This window comes from Xyrauchen texanus, chromosome 24, assembly GCF_025860055.1.
Source record: "Xyrauchen texanus isolate HMW12.3.18 chromosome 24, RBS_HiC_50CHRs, whole genome shotgun sequence".
Lineage (NCBI taxonomy): Eukaryota > Metazoa > Chordata > Actinopteri > Cypriniformes > Catostomidae > Xyrauchen > Xyrauchen texanus.
The window spans coordinates 10,355,499-10,372,946 of record NC_068299.1 but is presented as its reverse complement, the minus strand read 5'-3'; the positions used below and the strand labels follow the sequence as shown (position 1 = coordinate 10,372,946).

The 17,448-nt window shown below is 37.9% G+C and overlaps 2 protein-coding genes across 8 annotated transcripts in view; one reads left to right on the top strand and one right to left on the bottom strand.

The window, feature by feature from the left end:
* Nucleotides 1–851, bottom strand: part of LOC127618112 (mitogen-activated protein kinase kinase kinase kinase 5-like) — a 42,537-nt gene extending 41,686 nt beyond the window's left edge. For 4 of the 6 annotated variants that reach the window (XM_052090376.1, XM_052090379.1, XM_052090381.1 and 1 more), the window contains exon 1: nucleotides 657–776. The gene's annotated coding sequence lies outside the window, so the exon portion shown is untranslated. Of the gene's footprint in view, nucleotides 1–656 lie in introns of all 6 variants that reach the window. The other 2 variants (XM_052090378.1, XM_052090377.1) reach the window with 2 other exon arrangements.
* Nucleotides 852–1,425: 574 nt separating this feature from the next.
* atl1 (atlastin GTPase 1) lies at nucleotides 1,426–17,015 on the top strand. 2 transcript variants are annotated; one of them, XM_052090402.1, is made up of 14 exons: nucleotides 1,426–1,521; nucleotides 6,385–6,635; nucleotides 11,638–11,772; nucleotides 11,967–12,071; nucleotides 12,194–12,244; nucleotides 12,826–12,882; nucleotides 13,068–13,160; nucleotides 13,237–13,375; nucleotides 13,477–13,604; nucleotides 14,433–14,489; nucleotides 14,991–15,062; nucleotides 15,391–15,822; nucleotides 16,014–16,028; nucleotides 16,170–17,015. In XM_052090402.1, the coding sequence occupies exons 2-14, from the start codon at nucleotides 6,603–6,605 to the stop codon at nucleotides 16,278–16,280; spliced, it is 1,428 nt and encodes a 475-aa protein (XP_051946362.1). In that variant the 5' UTR covers nucleotides 1,426–1,521; nucleotides 6,385–6,602; the 3' UTR covers nucleotides 16,281–17,015. The 2 variants fall into 2 exon arrangements, with proteins under 2 accessions (XP_051946362.1, XP_051946361.1); XM_052090401.1 differs by lacking the exon at nucleotides 1,426–1,521 and adding an exon at nucleotides 4,412–4,675.
* Nucleotides 17,016–17,448: the final 433 nt, after the last annotated feature.

Below are 17,448 nucleotides of genomic sequence, written 5' to 3'. Positions count from 1 at the left end.
ATTATAGCCCATAACACATAAACTTAGACAGACAGACAGACAGACAGACACTCTATTAAGACTCTAAGAGAAATTGCAGACATATTATAATACAGTATTAACAATGCTAAACTAATAATATAGCAATAATATCTGATACAAACTTTCTCTCTAAAATAAACATTCTGCATATTAAAAACAGCCTTTATGAGTGTGATTTTTTGAGGATGCTCATACACACTTCAAATGAGTTTAATTTTAAATATAAGAGCAGATTTCAAACTTTGTGTACAGTTATTTTGAAATATGACAAATACTTGAAGTGTGTCAGAGCGTGTTAACTGTTATAAACAGACTTAAACAGGTTAATTATTTAAAAAAGTTTCACCTCAGAAAAGGATAGCGATAAATCTGTGTGTAAAAGTTTAATCATTAAAAAATATTTTCTGTCTGAATATCCATGTATGAGGCTAACTCAGCTAACTTCTGCTAACTAATCTCACGCAATCACTTCAGCTTGAAACGTCATCTTATTCAGACAAAATACAGAGGTGCACAGCAAACATCGCCCAGACTTTACAAAAATAGTTACATTTAGCTTGTGTTTTGTTTAATACTGTTTAATTCGGGAGCCAGTAAAGTTCAGCCGAAGCTAATGCTAATGCTATAAAACTTACATCGTAGCAAAAAAATATCTTAAAATCAGAAACTTTGCTTTAAACTTCACCATTGGTACGATTAATCTGTGTCCACTGAACTCACGGAAACTTTTTATCCTAAATGCCGAAGATAATTTTGCGTAGAAATAACCATCCAAACAAGAACAGCGAGAAGAGCAAATGCCTTCAAATGAAGCCAGAGCAGACCTAACGCACACACAAACAAACTCACGCACACGCACGCGCGCGTTAGGTTTTCATGTTTTATGAGTACTCTCCATTATACTGTATAAACTTTATATTATATCCCCTAAAACTCTCCCTCAAAAAACTATCTGCATTTTAACATTTTCAAAAAACATAATTTAGTATGATTTATAAAGCTGTGTTCCTCATTGGGACCGACTGATTGTAACCACAACGTCAAACATTTTAGGTTTTACTATCTTTGTGAGGACAATTTGGTCTCCACAACGTAGGGAACACACACACACACACACACACACACACACACACACACACACACACACACACACAAATTCTCTCTTTCACTTTATTTCACGGTTTCATTGCTTTTATTTGCTTTATTATCTTTTAACTTCACTGACATTTTAAATGATAGATTATATAATGTATTATATATGTACAGATAGAATAAATAATTTATATAATCAGTTTTCCATATATCTGAAAACTAAATAAATTACACAGTTTATGAAACTGACTATCAGTGACGGTTGTTGAGATGACGTGTGCGTCGCGCCATCTGAAGGATATAAACGGATCATCAACACGTATCAATACTACAGCGAAGGTTAGAGCGTTTTCCAAACGGCATTTTTGCGCCCTTGAAGGCACTTCGTGAAGGGGACACCATTCGAAGGTTCGTTCCAAAAAACTAAACAAAACAAAAAAAAGTAAGAAAGTAAATTTTGTGTAAAGGGCCATTTCATAAGACTGAAGGGTAGGCCTACACCCAATGCCATCTCCCGTCAGAGTGCCCACATCAAGGGATCGGTCCTTCGTAGTGAGTAGGGCATAGGAATTATACTTTTCGGTTGGACTTCGCCCTTAATATTAAATAGTAATTAGGTCGTCGACGAAGGCTTACCAAGGGGACGTACTGAGCGATAATCACGTAACCTTATTAATATAAACCAATTAGTGATGGCAGAAACGAAGCTTTGAACCAATTGCTTCGCCAAATTATTTACTGTTACGAAACGCCGCACGCTGAGGACATCTGCTGGTCACTGCAACGAGAAGATTCAAGTCAGCTACAATGACTCGATGCATTCAAATAAAACTGTCCTGGTGTATTTGTCAAATATTTTATATGGTTGTCTACAAAATCCTAGAATAAACAGATCTGAATACAAGATGACCTATTTTTCATTCTAAAACAACATTTTGTTTTGTATAAATAATTTTTTTACCCAAAATATTTATGCTTTGACATGCAGATTGTGCAATAAACAGTTGAAAAAACAAACATTATTGTAATAAGTTTCAATCGGTCAGTTTGAGACTCAAACTAACAAATTAAGTTCTTAAAAACATATAACGAGAACGACAACCACTATACAGCATTCCTAGTGTTAGCAATGTGGGTGTACAAAATGTTTGTAAAACAAAGAAACATCTTTACAGTTTTTTACAATCGCTTACATCCTTTTGTCCAATCTGTAATCATATTTTCAAAACACTAAACGCAAATAGCACAACCTCCGTCTGTTGTGGACCATACCATTAACACAATTCATGTTGTTTTAACAGAATATGCAGTAAATTAAATGTTTCTAAAATGCTCAGATTTTCTTTACATTCAAGCTTACTGCTTACCCAATACCAAAATCGTGGATCTTTCTTGTCTTATTTACAAATGTTTGCACACAGCATGCCAGAAGTGAAGACCTAATGTTCCAAACCTTACTGTAAATGTAGTATAAAGCCTCTACTTCTGCAACAACAGCAGCTCAAAAGCTATATTGAAACAAATAAGCATTTTTGAATGAACAGATCATTGAAATCATTGGTGGGCAGATCATTGATCATTGAGAAATAGCTAATTTACTGTAATTGTGTTTTATTTTGACATATTTGGAACCAAAGGCCATGTATGATGGATTTTTTGTTGATCACTGGCAGCTATTTCATGTTGCTACTGTAGTACTTTAAAGCTTTTACTGCAGCAATTCCCTCACTTACTATTTTTTCTCCTGTACATTTTATAATGATGATTTACTTTTAAGAATGCACACTATCAACACTCAACCAAAAATGTAGAGTTGTTTACAGTAAAAGAAATCTGAATTATAATATAATGACAAGTAATTCAGTGTTTGTAATGCCATCAACTGTTATTATTTTGACAGTCGTATATGACTGACAATATGTTCCTGTTGGATAGAAAACATAGTGTTTTGATAGAATGATTAGATATTGATTTTTGCATTTTGAATTGTAGAGTTGGTATTTAATGAACAAAATGTGGTTTTGAGCAGAAAATGTACTATTTGGCTAAATGTATGATGCAGGAGTGTTGCTGTGTTAAGAGTTCAGAAAAATGTCACAAAATCTCTATGTCTCTCTTTAAGTTCTTTCTCATAAACACAAACTTTTGATTTTCTTTCCTTTGGGAACAGCTCAAGGTGATCGATATTAAATATTAAAATGACTGAATTCAAATCAGCAACTCTTCTTTGAATCAGTCTAATTTTATAGACCCAAGTTATTGCTGCACTGACTCGAGATCAGCTACATCCTACAGTTTAACCCTGATTCACGGTTTCACTATGGGGTCAACGCCCTCTAGCGTAACCGCGAAACATTTCGAAACTCTAAACAGAATGACGTAACAAAGCCTCGTTTGCTGAAATCACGTGACTTGGCCAATTTGATACGCTCTGAAGCATTGGCTCGAAACAAATGATTCCTAAAGGTTTCGAAGCTTTATGAAGCGGCCATCACTAAAGACGATAGTGATAATAATAGACAAGAGATCTGGCGAGTGTATATTTAACAGAGCACACACATATACATATGTACATATACATATGTGTGTGAAGAATAAGAATACATGTATTCTTATTCTTCATGCAACTTCATACAACAATTCTTAATTTGTTTTAGACGTTTGGACTTTTTTATCATTATCCGCTAGTAATTACAAAAGACTGTGATTGTTCTAATCTCTCTTGACTAAAGCTGAGAAAATGAACAGACATCACCACGACATCTTACAGTGGTGATATTTTAGATCAGGGGTTTTCAAAATCTTTGAAGCATAAGACTGCGCCCCCCTTAGGACCCTGACAGACTAATTTAGCAATGCGTCATAAAATGGTGCGTGATTAACGACTATACATATTTCTATTCATTATAGACCTATGAAACCGTATTTTGCATTACTTTTAATTAAAAATACCAGTTTGTCCCTGATGACACCGGGATACGTATCTGTTATAAACTCGCATCACACAAGCGAGTCTCCATCTCTGTATGAAAGATCCGGGTATCGTTCGTTCATTTGTTTTTGCGAACGATACCCGGACCATGAAACTGTACTTGTCACAAAAACATGAAGACACGTCGACCACGTAACATGCTGAACTCGTTATATGGACTCGTCTTTATAACACGTCTACAGAGGTATGCGAGCGGAGCGCAACCGGTACCAGTTAATAGACATTGAGATAATGCCATAGAGTTACGGTCTATTAATGCTTGCTCTGGCGCCAACCTAGTTAGGCGCGCCTCCTCGTTTGAAAACCAATCGTACCTGAGAGCCGTACATTTCCGCCCATTTCGGACGTCAGTTATGGACGTTAAAATCCAACTGTGCCACAACGCCACCCGGCGGTCTCAAACTGCGCTGCATATTCGGATCAGATGAGAATGAGCCTCCATCACTGGCAGCTGATTTCCAGCATCATCCGACCGTTTTATGAAAACTGTTTAGAACCGAACCGATCTGAGGACTGAACGCAACACACAGTGCGACATGGCTCGAGAAAAAAAGGACAGAGACAGCTGGGGTGAGTCCATATTTCTTTACAAAACACAGAGACACGAGACACCCCATTAGACGGGTTATTGTGCGGTACTGGAAACAAATATTAGGATGCTGTTGCACTGGCAATCTGTCAAAACGTCTCCATGTTAAATAACATAAACAGTGATGTTTTTCCCTATCTAAAATATCAGCTGATTCGGTCCGGACCACAGCCCTGTTCCGCTGTGTGTGTGTGTGTGTGTGTGTGTGTGTGTGTGTGTGAGGACAGCTATTTTTCTCTTAAAAATCTATATTTACAGGCAGTTTGAAACAATTCGGTAAATGGGACGTTGTATGGCTCGTTTATGAATGCTTGTTTCCATTTCACATACATCACAGTCAATAATTTGATTTATTTATTTTTAATATTTAATCATTGTATTTCTAAGAAGCATTTGCTAGATCACATGTCACTGTTATTCTTATTGCAGTGGTTAAAAGCAAAATTGCCCTTAGAGTGTATAAAGTGAATTCAGGTGTATTGATGCCAGTGACCACATAAGCAGAGCTCTGTACATCTGCTACAGGCTTGAGAAGATGCTGCTTTATATAATACACATGCATGTGTTGCTGCCTGCTATAAACAGGCCTGATCAGGTGAATATGACATGATAGAGAGCAAAAGAGAGAGTGTGTGTGTGTGTGTGTGTGTGTGTGTGTGTGTGTGAGAGCTCTGTAATGCACTGTAATGCAAATAATACAGTGTAGGGTACAGTCTTGGTGTTGCTTTGGTACCAACCAAGCAGAAGTGTAAATGCAGTGCTGTTTCTGTGAACAATCTGATCAAATCCTCCTAATTTGAATATGGAAAGGCCCATATCAGAAATGTAGCGACACTCTGTGTGAGTCTCTGTTCTGTTAAAGTGATAGTTCATCCAAAAATGAAAATTATTTCATCATTTACTCACCTTCATGGCATCCCAGATATGACCTTGTTTCTTCTGCTGAACACAAACTTAAGATATTAAGGGGCTTACAGTTTTGCTGGGCCCAGACAGTTGTCCAATGTTACACGGATGCATTTCGGTGTTGCACACAATCACCCCTGCAGCCAGGAGCTCCTGGGCTTAAGCACAGGTAAGCTCTTGCATTAATGTGGCCCTGCATATGACTCCAGTGGGTAAATCCATGTCTTCAGAAGTTATATAATAGGTGTGGGTGAGATCAATATTTAAATGTATTTTAAATGTCCACCAGCCCTTTAAAGTGCTCTCCTCTGGCAAGAGGGTGAGTAAATGATGAGTGAATTGTAATTTGTGGGTGGACTATCCCATTAAAAACATTACAAATTAGGCTACCCCAAATTAGTTTTTGCATCAGGATGTCATCAGGAAATGAAAGTGAAAGAGTGGGATATGAGGACCACTAAACCAAAAAAACATCTCTATGAACCTTATAACACTGGCCTTAATGACGGAGGTCAAGATTGACACTCAAGCACCATTAGAACGGTCTGCGGCATTAATCCATCCTAAACTATGACTCCACCATGTCTCCCTAATGGGATGAGAGAGAGAGATGGTTCCGATCTGATTAATTTTCTTGAATGCAACAAAATGCTCTTCCACAACACTCTTGTCAGAATGTATTAACTTTTGCATGTACACAAATTTATAGTTGAGGGACTTTTTTTTGGGGCTGTTGCCACTCCCAAAACTTTACAGTGTGTACTTAGTTTGAGTTTGTGTGCAGGGTCTCTCGGGGATACAAATGTGTATGATTGGAGTTCAGAAGAGGAAGAGACAGACGGGCGAGCACACCCAGTGCAGGTGTTGGTGGTGAAGGATGATCACACATTTGAGCTGGATGAGGCAGCACTCAGTAAAATCCTGCTGGCTGAAGAGGTCAGAGACAGAGAGGTGGTGGCCATTTCTGTAGCAGGAGCCTTCCGGAAGGGCAAATCCTTTCTCATGGACTTTATGCTGCGTTACATGTACAGCCAGGTGAGACTGACCATCCATCATCCATCCATCTATCCATCCATCCATCTATCTATCTTCCATCCACTCTCCCACCCACCTATCTAAACCCATCTATCTATCTATCTATCTATCTATCTATCTATCTATCTATCTATCTATCTATCTATCTATCTATCTATCTATCTTCCATCCACTCTCCCACCCACCTATCTATATAAACCCATCCATCTATCTGTCTATCTAAACCCATTCATCCATCCATCCATCCATCCATCAATCTAACTGTCTGTCTGTCTCCCATCCTTTAATCATCTATCTATCTATCTATCTATCTATCTATCTATCTATCTATCTATCTATCTATCTATCTATCTATCTATCTATCTATCTATCTATCTATCTATCTATCTATCTATCTGTCTGTCTGTCTGTCTGTCTGTCTGTCTCAGGGTTCCCACGCGTCCTGGAAAATCTGGAATTTTGCAATGCAGTTTTCCAGTCATTGAAAAGTCATGGAAAATTAGAAAACTACTTAAATGTCCTGGAAAAATAATTATTTGTCCTGGGAAAAAAATAATATAACCATTGACTGTGTTGCTTGTAAGGTTTTCATTACAAGCACAAAAACATAACAACGATCTGACTAGGAATAGGGGTCAAATACACCAATTTGTATATTGTTTTCACTGCTGGCTGCTGCGCATTGTGAAACAACATCAGCGGTTAAGGGCGCATACACCCTCATGATTGATTACAGCAGCAGCCAATCGTGATTTTGGCATTTGTGGCGCAACCGAGGCAGATCTCTTGATTGGTTACAGCTACGACCAATCGCGCGCTTTGCTTCAGCGGCGCATGCAAACAAGCGGCATTCGTGAAACTTCTCATTCATAAATAAACAGAATTACCTGGTATTTGTACAGACCGACTAAATGAGAGTGGTATGTTGTTCGTTTACTACAGCATCGGCATGTGAGTCTACATGATGGAGAGAAAAGAGCGGAAGAGCTGTTCATGAGTAAAAGTGACTGATGTTTCTGCACGTTGAAGGTCTTTCACATGACTTGTGTCAGTGCTGCCGAATACATTGAAGTCTATGAAGTGACGCGTTAGCACAACCTCGGCTCCAACGTCACACCAAAGTGTTTTTCACACACGTTTTGCCACACATATGATTTCTTTGAGAGCACAAAGCTAAATTATTTTTAAATGGTTGAAATTTATGAAGAGTTGTTGAACGTCGACCCTCTTTGTCCTTCCGACGGACCATCCCCATTGAAATCGGTGCATTCGCAGCATTCTCTGATGCAGCATAAACTCTACAGCCATGGCCAAAAGTATTGGCATTGACATCAATTTTGTGTTTCGCAAAGTTTTCTGCTTCAGTTGTTGTGATGTTGATTCACATTGTTTCTAGATTATTGTGCAGAGTGATCAGATGCATTTTAAATAATTGCAAAAGCTAAATAATTGCAAAAGCACAAAATTACCAGCTAACATCATTTCACTAATCATATCTGCAGCACCTGGGAAAGTGTGAAGAGTACTAATCAGGTGAAATCACTCTTATCATTCTGATTGGATTATAAGCGCAGACAGATTGCTATAATAGGAGGGAAGAAGTGCTTCCAGTCATTGTGTTCTTGTTAGCAATGTTACATCTAAAGAACGACATGCAGCCATCATTGCGTTGCAGCAAAATGGCCTCATGTTTAAGGAAATTGCTGCAAAGAATATTGAACCTGAAAGAATTACTGGATCATCAAGAACTTCAAGGAGAGAGGTTCGACTGCAGTGAAGAAGGCTTCAGGACATCCCAGAGTGTCCAACAAGTGCCAGGACCGTCTCCTCCTGAGGAGTCAGCTATTGAATTGTGTCACCACCAGTGCAGAGCTTGCTCAATGTTGGCAGCAGGTTGGTGTGAGTGCATCTGCACGCACAGTGAGGCTAAGACTTTTAGACCATGGCCTGGTGTCAAGAAGGGCAGCAAAGAAGCCACTTCTCAACAAGGACAGACTGAAATTCTGCAGGAAATACAAGAATTGGACAGCAGAAGACTGGTGCAAAATAATTTTTCTCTGATGAAGCCCCCTTCCGACTGTTTGGGACATCTGGAAAATCAATAGTCCGGAGAAGAAATGGTGAATGCTACCATGAGTCCTGTGTCGTGCCAACAGTGAAACATCCTGAGACCATCCATGTGTGCGGTTGCTTTTCATCGAAGGGAGTGGGCACTTTCACAATTTCTGCCCAAAATCACTGCCATGAATAAAGAATGGTAACAAAACGTCCTGCAAGTGCAACTTCTCCCAACGATCCAGGAGCAATTTGGTGATGATCCGTGCATTTTCCAGCATGATGGAGCACCATGTCACAAGGCAAGAGTGATAATGAAGTGGCACAGAGATCATTACATTAAAATTTTGGATCCGTTGCCAGGCAACTCCCCGGATCTTAATCCCATAAAGAACGTGGTCAATCCTCAAAAGGCGAGTGGACAAGCAGAAGCCCATAAAGTGCAACTCTGAGCACTAATAAGGCAAGAATGGATCGCCATCAGTCAGGATTTGGCCCAGAAGCTGATATCCAGCATGCCAGAGTGAATTGCAAAGGTTATGAAGAACAAGGGACAACACTGTAAATATTGACTCTTTGCATATATTGAATGTTTTTGCCAATAAAAGCCTATCAAATGTATGAAATGCTTATCATTGTTTTCCAGTATACCATAGAAACATGTGAAAAAATTATCTACAAATACTGAAGCAGCAAACTTAGCAAAACACAAAATTGATGTCACTGGCAATACTTTTGGCCACGGCTATAGTCAGTGTGTAGGCACCCTAATGTGGAGGACAAAGCGCCGATTGACGCTGGTGTTTAGCGGAGCTTGTGAAATGCAATTAACAAAGACAATGGGACATCATTGAAACTCAAAATTATTGTTATTATGCTATTATTGTTTTCTGATAAAAGTCATGTTCAGCAGTTTAAAAACTGTAGGAAAATGACTACATTTGCATTGTTTTTATTATGCTTAATCATTCTACTGAAGTCAGTAGATTTGACTAGAAATGTTAAGAATGTAGAAGTTAAGGATGTTATTGATACTCTATTATTAGACTATTATTGTTGTCTTTTTGAATGAAAAGTCATGCTCAGCAGTTTACAAAATGAAGGAAAACTATACTATATTAAAGGAATATGCTTTGTTTTTATAATGCTTAAATACTATAAAGTCTTTTGGCAGATTTCAGTCATTAACATTTCAAATGATTCAAGGACTCGCTTAATGCACATTAGACTTTCATTTGTTGCTCCCTAGTGGCATCTCCAGAAGGGGTCACTAAACTAATCAATTAATTAATCTGAACATATTTGTGAAACAGAAGCAAGCCACACCAAAGTACACTTTATTTTGCAGCTAATTCTACACAATTGTGCAAATAAGTTTCTATACTTGAATCATTAAAATAGCTTAAGTTGGTGCTTTTAGCTTATTCTTAAAAATAAATAATCCCAGAAAAAATGTCTGTGGATTAGTGATCGTCTCAACTTTTTGCACCCTCATGAGTTTGCATCCCTGTGAGGTATAAACTTTAGACAATGATGACAGTCGGACCACTGATGTAAAAAATAAATTCACACTGGGTTCATAGCGTGATGATTTGGCCTTTATATCTCGGAATGTGAATACATTTTCTGTAATTCAAGGATCGGGGTCAGCTTATTCCGTTGTTACATCATGTAGTATGCCGAAAACATGGAATATAGTCATAAAAATGGCATTAGCAATAAACCGCACAATGACATACTGTATTTGCATGAAAATGAATGTTTGAATGTACATTTAAAATTGTGATATGTCCTATTGTGATAATTAAACTTAAGTGCCTGATTTAATTGAATAAATAAATAATCTGCACGCTTCAAAATGAATGTGTAGAGCTGGCCACTCATACACTTAAAACACCTCATCATGATCATCATATCCACGCTTGTGTGTGTGAGATGACATATGAGCACTCTCAAGTGCACAGCACATACAGACTATGTATTTATTTAATTAAATGACTGCTTTACGGGGATTAATATCACACTATGCCATGGAGCAGACTGCTTATCTGGAGGTGAGAAACTTCTGTCAAAAACACACAGAAACTGCTAAATAAATGCTCGATTTAAATGGACACATGTGTTTGCTTAAATATTACATTTGTTGGGCGCATGAAATGTCCTGGGAAATTGTGGCTTGAAAAGAGTGGAAACCCTGCTGTCTGTCTAAACCCATCCATCCATCCATCCATATACTGTTTATAGATTTTTACTGTATATTCATATGTCTGAAAGAGCTATTTTTAGATTGCAAAAGCAGCACAATCAACATAGTGACCAATAAACAATAAATCTCCTTTTAATATGAATATTTTGGTGGTTAAGTGGAAAAGGCAATGCAATACAGTCACATAGACTCAAATCCTGCATAATTAAACTTGCATTTTAAATAAACTAGGTATCATTTGATTGCATTTATTTTGTCATTAAACTTGACCTGTACTGTGCAGTGCTACTTATATAATTAACATCCATCAACCACACAATGTTTAGTTTCTAGCAGGTAAGTAGTCTCATACACAGATAGCAGCAAAAGCAGGATGTGGGGACTGGCTCTGCATAGGGAAGTTGGGAAGAATATATACAGTAGGATAGGAAATTGCTCAGAACAAGCTACCCTTAAGAACTCAAGTGGAGCAGAAAATAAATCAATGGTTCAACCAAAAAAAAAAAAAATTCTGTCATTATTTACTCATCCTGATGTTGTTCCAAACACTCATGACTGTCTTCCGTGGAACACAAAAGGGGCTGTTAGGCAGAATGTTATCTTCAGTTACCATAATCTTTTATTGCTTTGTTTTTCATACAATGAATTTGCATGCCACATGAACCAGCCTTGAGAACATTGTTTGTGTTGCTAGCTTCTGCAGACACTGTAATATGTGTGTGTGTGTGTGTGTGTGTTCAGGCCAGTGATAAGTGGTTGGGGGACCCTGATGAGCCTTTGACAGGATTCTCATGGAGAGGAGGATCAGAGCGGGAAACCACAGGCATTCAGATCTGGAGTGAAGTCTTCCTAGTGGACAAACCAGATGGTAGCAAGGTAAGACTCCCTCTGCACTCACTCTCTAAATTGAGTACAATCATCATCTAACAGTTCTGAAACAAATCTTTTAAGTCTTCCCAGTATATTAAATTATAATGAGCACTAACTCCACTAACATCAGGGGCAATTTCTTGAGGACTATTAGTGTGTAGTTTTTGTGGTTGACATGCATTTCTACCTTTTGCCTGTAGGTGGCAGTGCTACTAATGGACACACAGGGAACCTTTGACAGCCAGTCCACCCTCCGTGACTCAGCTACAGTATTTGCCCTCAGCACCATGATCAGCTCTATGCAGGTACACAACACATCTTAAAAACCTGTGACCTGAAACCTACTCTCAAAAAGAGGCTGTTCACCATATTCTCAACCTAAACACCAAGGCATCTTGATGACACACCTCATTTTCTCTTTTTCTAGGTGTATAATATATCTCAGAATGTTCAGGAAGATGATCTTCAGCATCTGCAGGTATAGAAAGAACTGCTTTCATATGCCCTTGATGTATTGAAGTAGTTAACATATTGTTGCACTTCAGTTACACAAATAGAAAAGTGTTTGTGTTTGGAAACACAGATGACTAACCACACCTCAAAAATTTCACTTTTAATAAATGGATAGTTTGAACTCTGAAATTTGATTGGATCAAGATGAGCCATGTTGAATGCCTTTCTAAAATAGCCGACATTCACTCACTTGTGACTTCACATCATTTTAACTCTTAAGTACCACCAAATTTGTTTATTTTGTGTATTATATATGTAATGACCCCGCGACCCTGTACACAGGATAAGCGGTTGACGATGGATGGATGGATGGATGGATATATGTAATGAGCTTTAACTCATTTTCTGTTATGTCCTATACACACCCTTTACCTGTGGTAAAGTCCCTGTAATGGACAACCTCTCGTGGTTTATTGCTTTAATAAACTGTGGTTACATGTTCATAACCTTCCATCGTTAAATGTTTCACTGATGTGTCATGCTGTATTTACTGTCAGCTTGTAGCTTTGATTAAATTTTAGCTATTGTTTCTGTTAATCTTTGTAGCTTTTCACTGAATATGGCAGACTGGCCATGGAAGAAACATTCCTCAAACCATTTCAGGTATTTGCAGAATTCTAGTGCTGATGGCTTCTCTCAGAGTTGATGATAATAGTCAGTGTGCTACTTGAAGTCTGTTTAATTCCGAAACAAGCAGCATTATTTATGAAACTCTCATTATGAAATGATCCTTTATGATACAGATGAATGTTACTAAGCCTCTGATATGTGTTATTTCAAATTGTTAGTCAATGATCTTTCTGGTGCGGGACTGGAGTTTCCCTTATGAGTTTCCTTACGGACAGGAAGGTGGAATGAAGTTCCTGGAGAAAAGATTAAAAGTCAGTGGCCTTAAATATATGTAAAATCTGAAATCATTACAAAAGAACCAGCACTAACCTTTGCTTGTGTGTGTAGATCTCCGAGAACCAACACGAGGAGCTACAGAACGTGAGAAAACACATCCATTCCTGCTTCACTAATATATCCTGCTTCCTCATGCCACACCCAGGACTCAAAGTGGCCACAAACCCACTATTTAATGGCAGATTGAGGGGTATGTTCACAGATGTGCAAAAAAAACAGTAGATTGTAGCTGAGCTTTAACTTGCATCTTCAGATACTGTGAAAGTATAAAAATGTTATCTCTGTTTTCAGAGATCGATCAAGAGTTTATCAATAATCTGCAAGTACTTGTTCCATGGTTACTACGGCCCAAAAACCTGGACATAAAAGAGATAAATGGAAGCAAAGTCAGCTGCCGTGGACTCCTGGAGTACTTCAAGGTAAGAACTTACTTCAATGCAAGAAGAAGTCATTGCAATTTGTCAACTCTTTAAGGGAATGTTCCCTCAAAATGGGAAATTCTGTCATTATTTACTTACCCTCATATTGTTCCAAACCCCTGTGACTTTCTTCTGTAGAACACAATACAATATATACTCTGTTTACACCTGGTATTAAGATGCATTTCAGGTGATCTGATCACTCGTGGCCAGCACTAAACACAAGTGTAAACAGGGTCTAAAACGCTTTGTGATCGGGTCATAAAAACATATACGAAGGAAGTCAAAAACGCATGTGACCACAACACATTTGAGGTGTAAATGCTAATCCATCCTGAATGCATCCCAGACAGCAGCAAAGCATCACCCCTAATCTGTTAATCAAATGCTGTGCTTAAACAAGTTTAAACTTTGCTGATTACAAGCTGCTTTAAAAGGAAAAAAAGGTCAGATTGGAAAATGTAAAAAAGCGGATACATACACAAGCACAAGAACTTTAGGGAACTTCTTAATCAGTAGAAGTGCTGGTGTTATTAAGCAAGCAGGGCTGGAACCACCATACACTTTGAGGGGAATAATAATATTCAGAATGGTGGTTAATTGTGAAATTCCAATTCTTAAAGTTTTACATTTGGTTCACCACCAATCTAGAATATTTGATGACATCCAAGGAAAGAAGCAGATGTTAAACCAGGAGGAATATATTAATCTCATAGATAAAGCCAAACAGACTTTGTCCTTCATATTTTTATACAGTTCATATTTCTTCTATCTGTCTTAGATATTTGGAATTCTTGGAGTGAACTGAGCTGCTATTTATGATTATAGGCATATATCAAGATTTACCAGGGAGAGGAGCTGCCACACCCCAAATCCATGTTACAGGTGTGACCGCTTCACCTTAAGCATACACCTTTTACTCCCACAACCATACATAACATAACTGACACACCTATATTTTCTCCATTCAAAGGCTAGAAAAACAGGACCCACAATAAAAGTTCAAGTCATAGGAAAAAAGAAGCTAAGCAGTAGCAAAACAAAGAAATATAATAAGGCATCAAATTTAAAGACAAAAACACAAGCGGTTAATCTTTAAAATATACTTTTAAAACAATTACTTAGTAAGACATTTCTGTTATACCTATTTTTAAACTATTACTTTTGGAATGACAAGAAAGTTGAAAGGGTTTTTTAATATTCTGTATTTGTATTTTATATGTAGAATCTGCATTATTTATCACAAATTCAACTATGGTGTACACAACAATATATTTTAAAACATATTAAATTATTTTATAATTGAAGTCAGGTATTGCATATTACCCGATGCAGCTTTGAGGATCAATAACATGACAGTTTTGTGGTGTGCGTGTGTACGTATAGGCCACAGCAGAGGCGAATAATTTATCTGCAGTGGCTGCAGCTAAAGATCTGTACAACAGGAAGATGGAGGTGGTGAGTAATTTTGAGAATCGATCCATCATCAGTTTGGTGCGTTTTCCTTTTTTATCCTCCAAGGGTTAAATTAGTTTTGAACGTTTAATTTAGTTTTTATTTCCATTTAAATTTTCATTTAGTCCTTTAAATTTAGTTTAGTTTTTCAAAATATTTTAAATTCGTATTGAAATATTATTATTAGTATTTAATATTAGTAATATATATGCATATATACAGTTTATATATATAATTTCTTCTAATTTGTCAGTGTTTTTTTATTTCAGTTTTCATTCAGTGTACATTTTCCTTTTTGTTAATGATAATAATGTAAATCTCTCTTTACCAGGTGAGTGGAGGAGATCGTCCCTTCCTTGCACCGAGTGAGCTGCAGGCGCGTCACTTGAACATCCGCGAAGAGGCGTTGACATTGTTTCGCGGGGTGAAGAAAATGGGTGGGGAGGAGTTTAGCCGGCGTTACCTGCTGCAGCTGGAGGCAGAAATGGATGAGCTGTTCGTTCAGTACATCAAACACAACGACTCCAAGAACATCTTTCACGCAGCACGCACACCTGCGACGCTGTTTGTGGTGATCTTTGTGATGTACGTGGCCGCAGGGATCACCGGGTTCATGGGCGTGGACGTCATCGCAAGCGTGTGTAACATGGTGCTGGGCTTCGCACTTATCACTCTGTGCACCTGGGCGTACATCCGCTACTCAGGAGAATACAGAGAACTAGGTGCAGTTATCGACCAGGTGGCCGGAGCCCTGTGGGATCAGGTAAAACACAACAGTCCTGTGCACCTGCAAGCACCCTGACAATACATTAAATAATGTGAGAAAGAAGAAAGAGACTTTAAATGTATAGGTCACCCAAAATGAATATTTTGCTGCCACGATTTTTATATTTGCAGAGCTTATTGTGTTGTAAACCACTTTGTTAACTTTGACCCTGTTCTTCTCTGTTTTAGGGAAACACAAACGAGGTAAGGAGGGGTTACTCTACCTGCACAGATCTGAACAGACTTACCTGTCTACTTTGACATTAACACATACACATCTTATAAACAGAAAGACTTCTCCGATCTAAGTATTTAGTAAAAGTAATGTGCCTTCCTCTCCCTCAGGCTCTGTATAAGCTGTACAGTGTGGCTGCAAACCACAGGCAGTTGTGTAATCATGCCTTCCCTGGACACCAGACTGACCAACAACCTGAGCAGGACAAGAAACGAAACTGACTGGACACACAGCTTTACAAAATGCAGATGCACTGTGGACAGGGACAGTGGAGCATATGGTCATAGAGAGAAAGAGAGACACACAACTCTTCAATGCTTTATTGCTACAACAGGAACATATCGCCACGATCACTCACCATGGCAACATCTGGCCCACAGTCAGATCACTGATATCAGAGGAGTTCAAATCACAAACCAAAATCAAACTCCAACAGGAATCCTGCAGTAGGATATCACTGGATTAGTTCTCGACATCTGACTCATCATTTCACTTACTCATGTCTTCTCACTGTAAATACGGTTTCTCTCTCTTGACACACACATGAAAGGAGTCTGGATTAAAGTTTGTTCTTATTTTGTAATGGATGTCGTTCGTTGAGTTCAGTGCTATTTATAAAGGGAATAAAATAAAAAAAATTCAAGTTGTCACTATTTTATCATACAAAATCCAGATGTGAATTTCAATGACCAAACGTGGTAAAAGTGTTTAGTTAATCTGTCATATTAGATGTTCCTCCCACAGTTGGGCCAATGTGATTTGGGGCATTTCCATCATCCAGCTTGAGGCATTGAACATGAAATTAGCAAATCAGTCCACTCAGCGGCCAAAGTAGTAGCTCCCTTGGGCATCGATTTTCACTATATAAAAGTACAGCTCCTATCAACTTGAATAGGGGAAGACCTAATTTTACAAAACTGTTTGCCAATCTTTCGCTTCAATAAAATGTTAAATCTGACATTTATATTGTCATACATTTATCTTAAATAAGGATACATTTTTTTTTATTTCTGGTTGGTTTAGCCAATGCACATGCTCTTGATAGAGCAAAGACTGTCATAAAGATGAATCCTTTCTAATATGGTTTTGAGAAACAATTTTCTGCTTTATTTTAGTCGAACTTCTATATGTTTAGATTAGTATATATCTGCATTTATTATCTGTTATTTTTAAAGGCATAGGCAAAGTATTACGTGTTTTCCACTGTCAAGTGGATGGTATTAAAGGTGTTTGTCTTAATATATGAATGAATGTTTGTTTCAGTATGGGAGAGAAATGACAACTAAAGTGTCAAAAATAAGTGGGGAAAAGAGTTTCTTCAACTCCTTTCAAGCTGCTGAAGAGAAGAAAAACTTAAAATTCTCACTCATGGAACATGCACACATAAGC

Coding starts and splice junctions, on each gene's coding strand:
- atl1 (XM_052090401.1), top strand. CDS start 4,642: ATGGCTCGAGAAAAAAAGGACAGAGACAGCTGGG. Junction 12,245..12,825: donor ATGATCTTCAGCATCTGCAG/GTATAGAAAGAA, acceptor TAATCTTTGTAG/CTTTTCACTGAATATGGCAG. Junction 15,063..15,390: donor ACAACAGGAAGATGGAGGTG/GTGAGTAATTTT, acceptor TCTCTTTACCAG/GTGAGTGGAGGAGATCGTCC.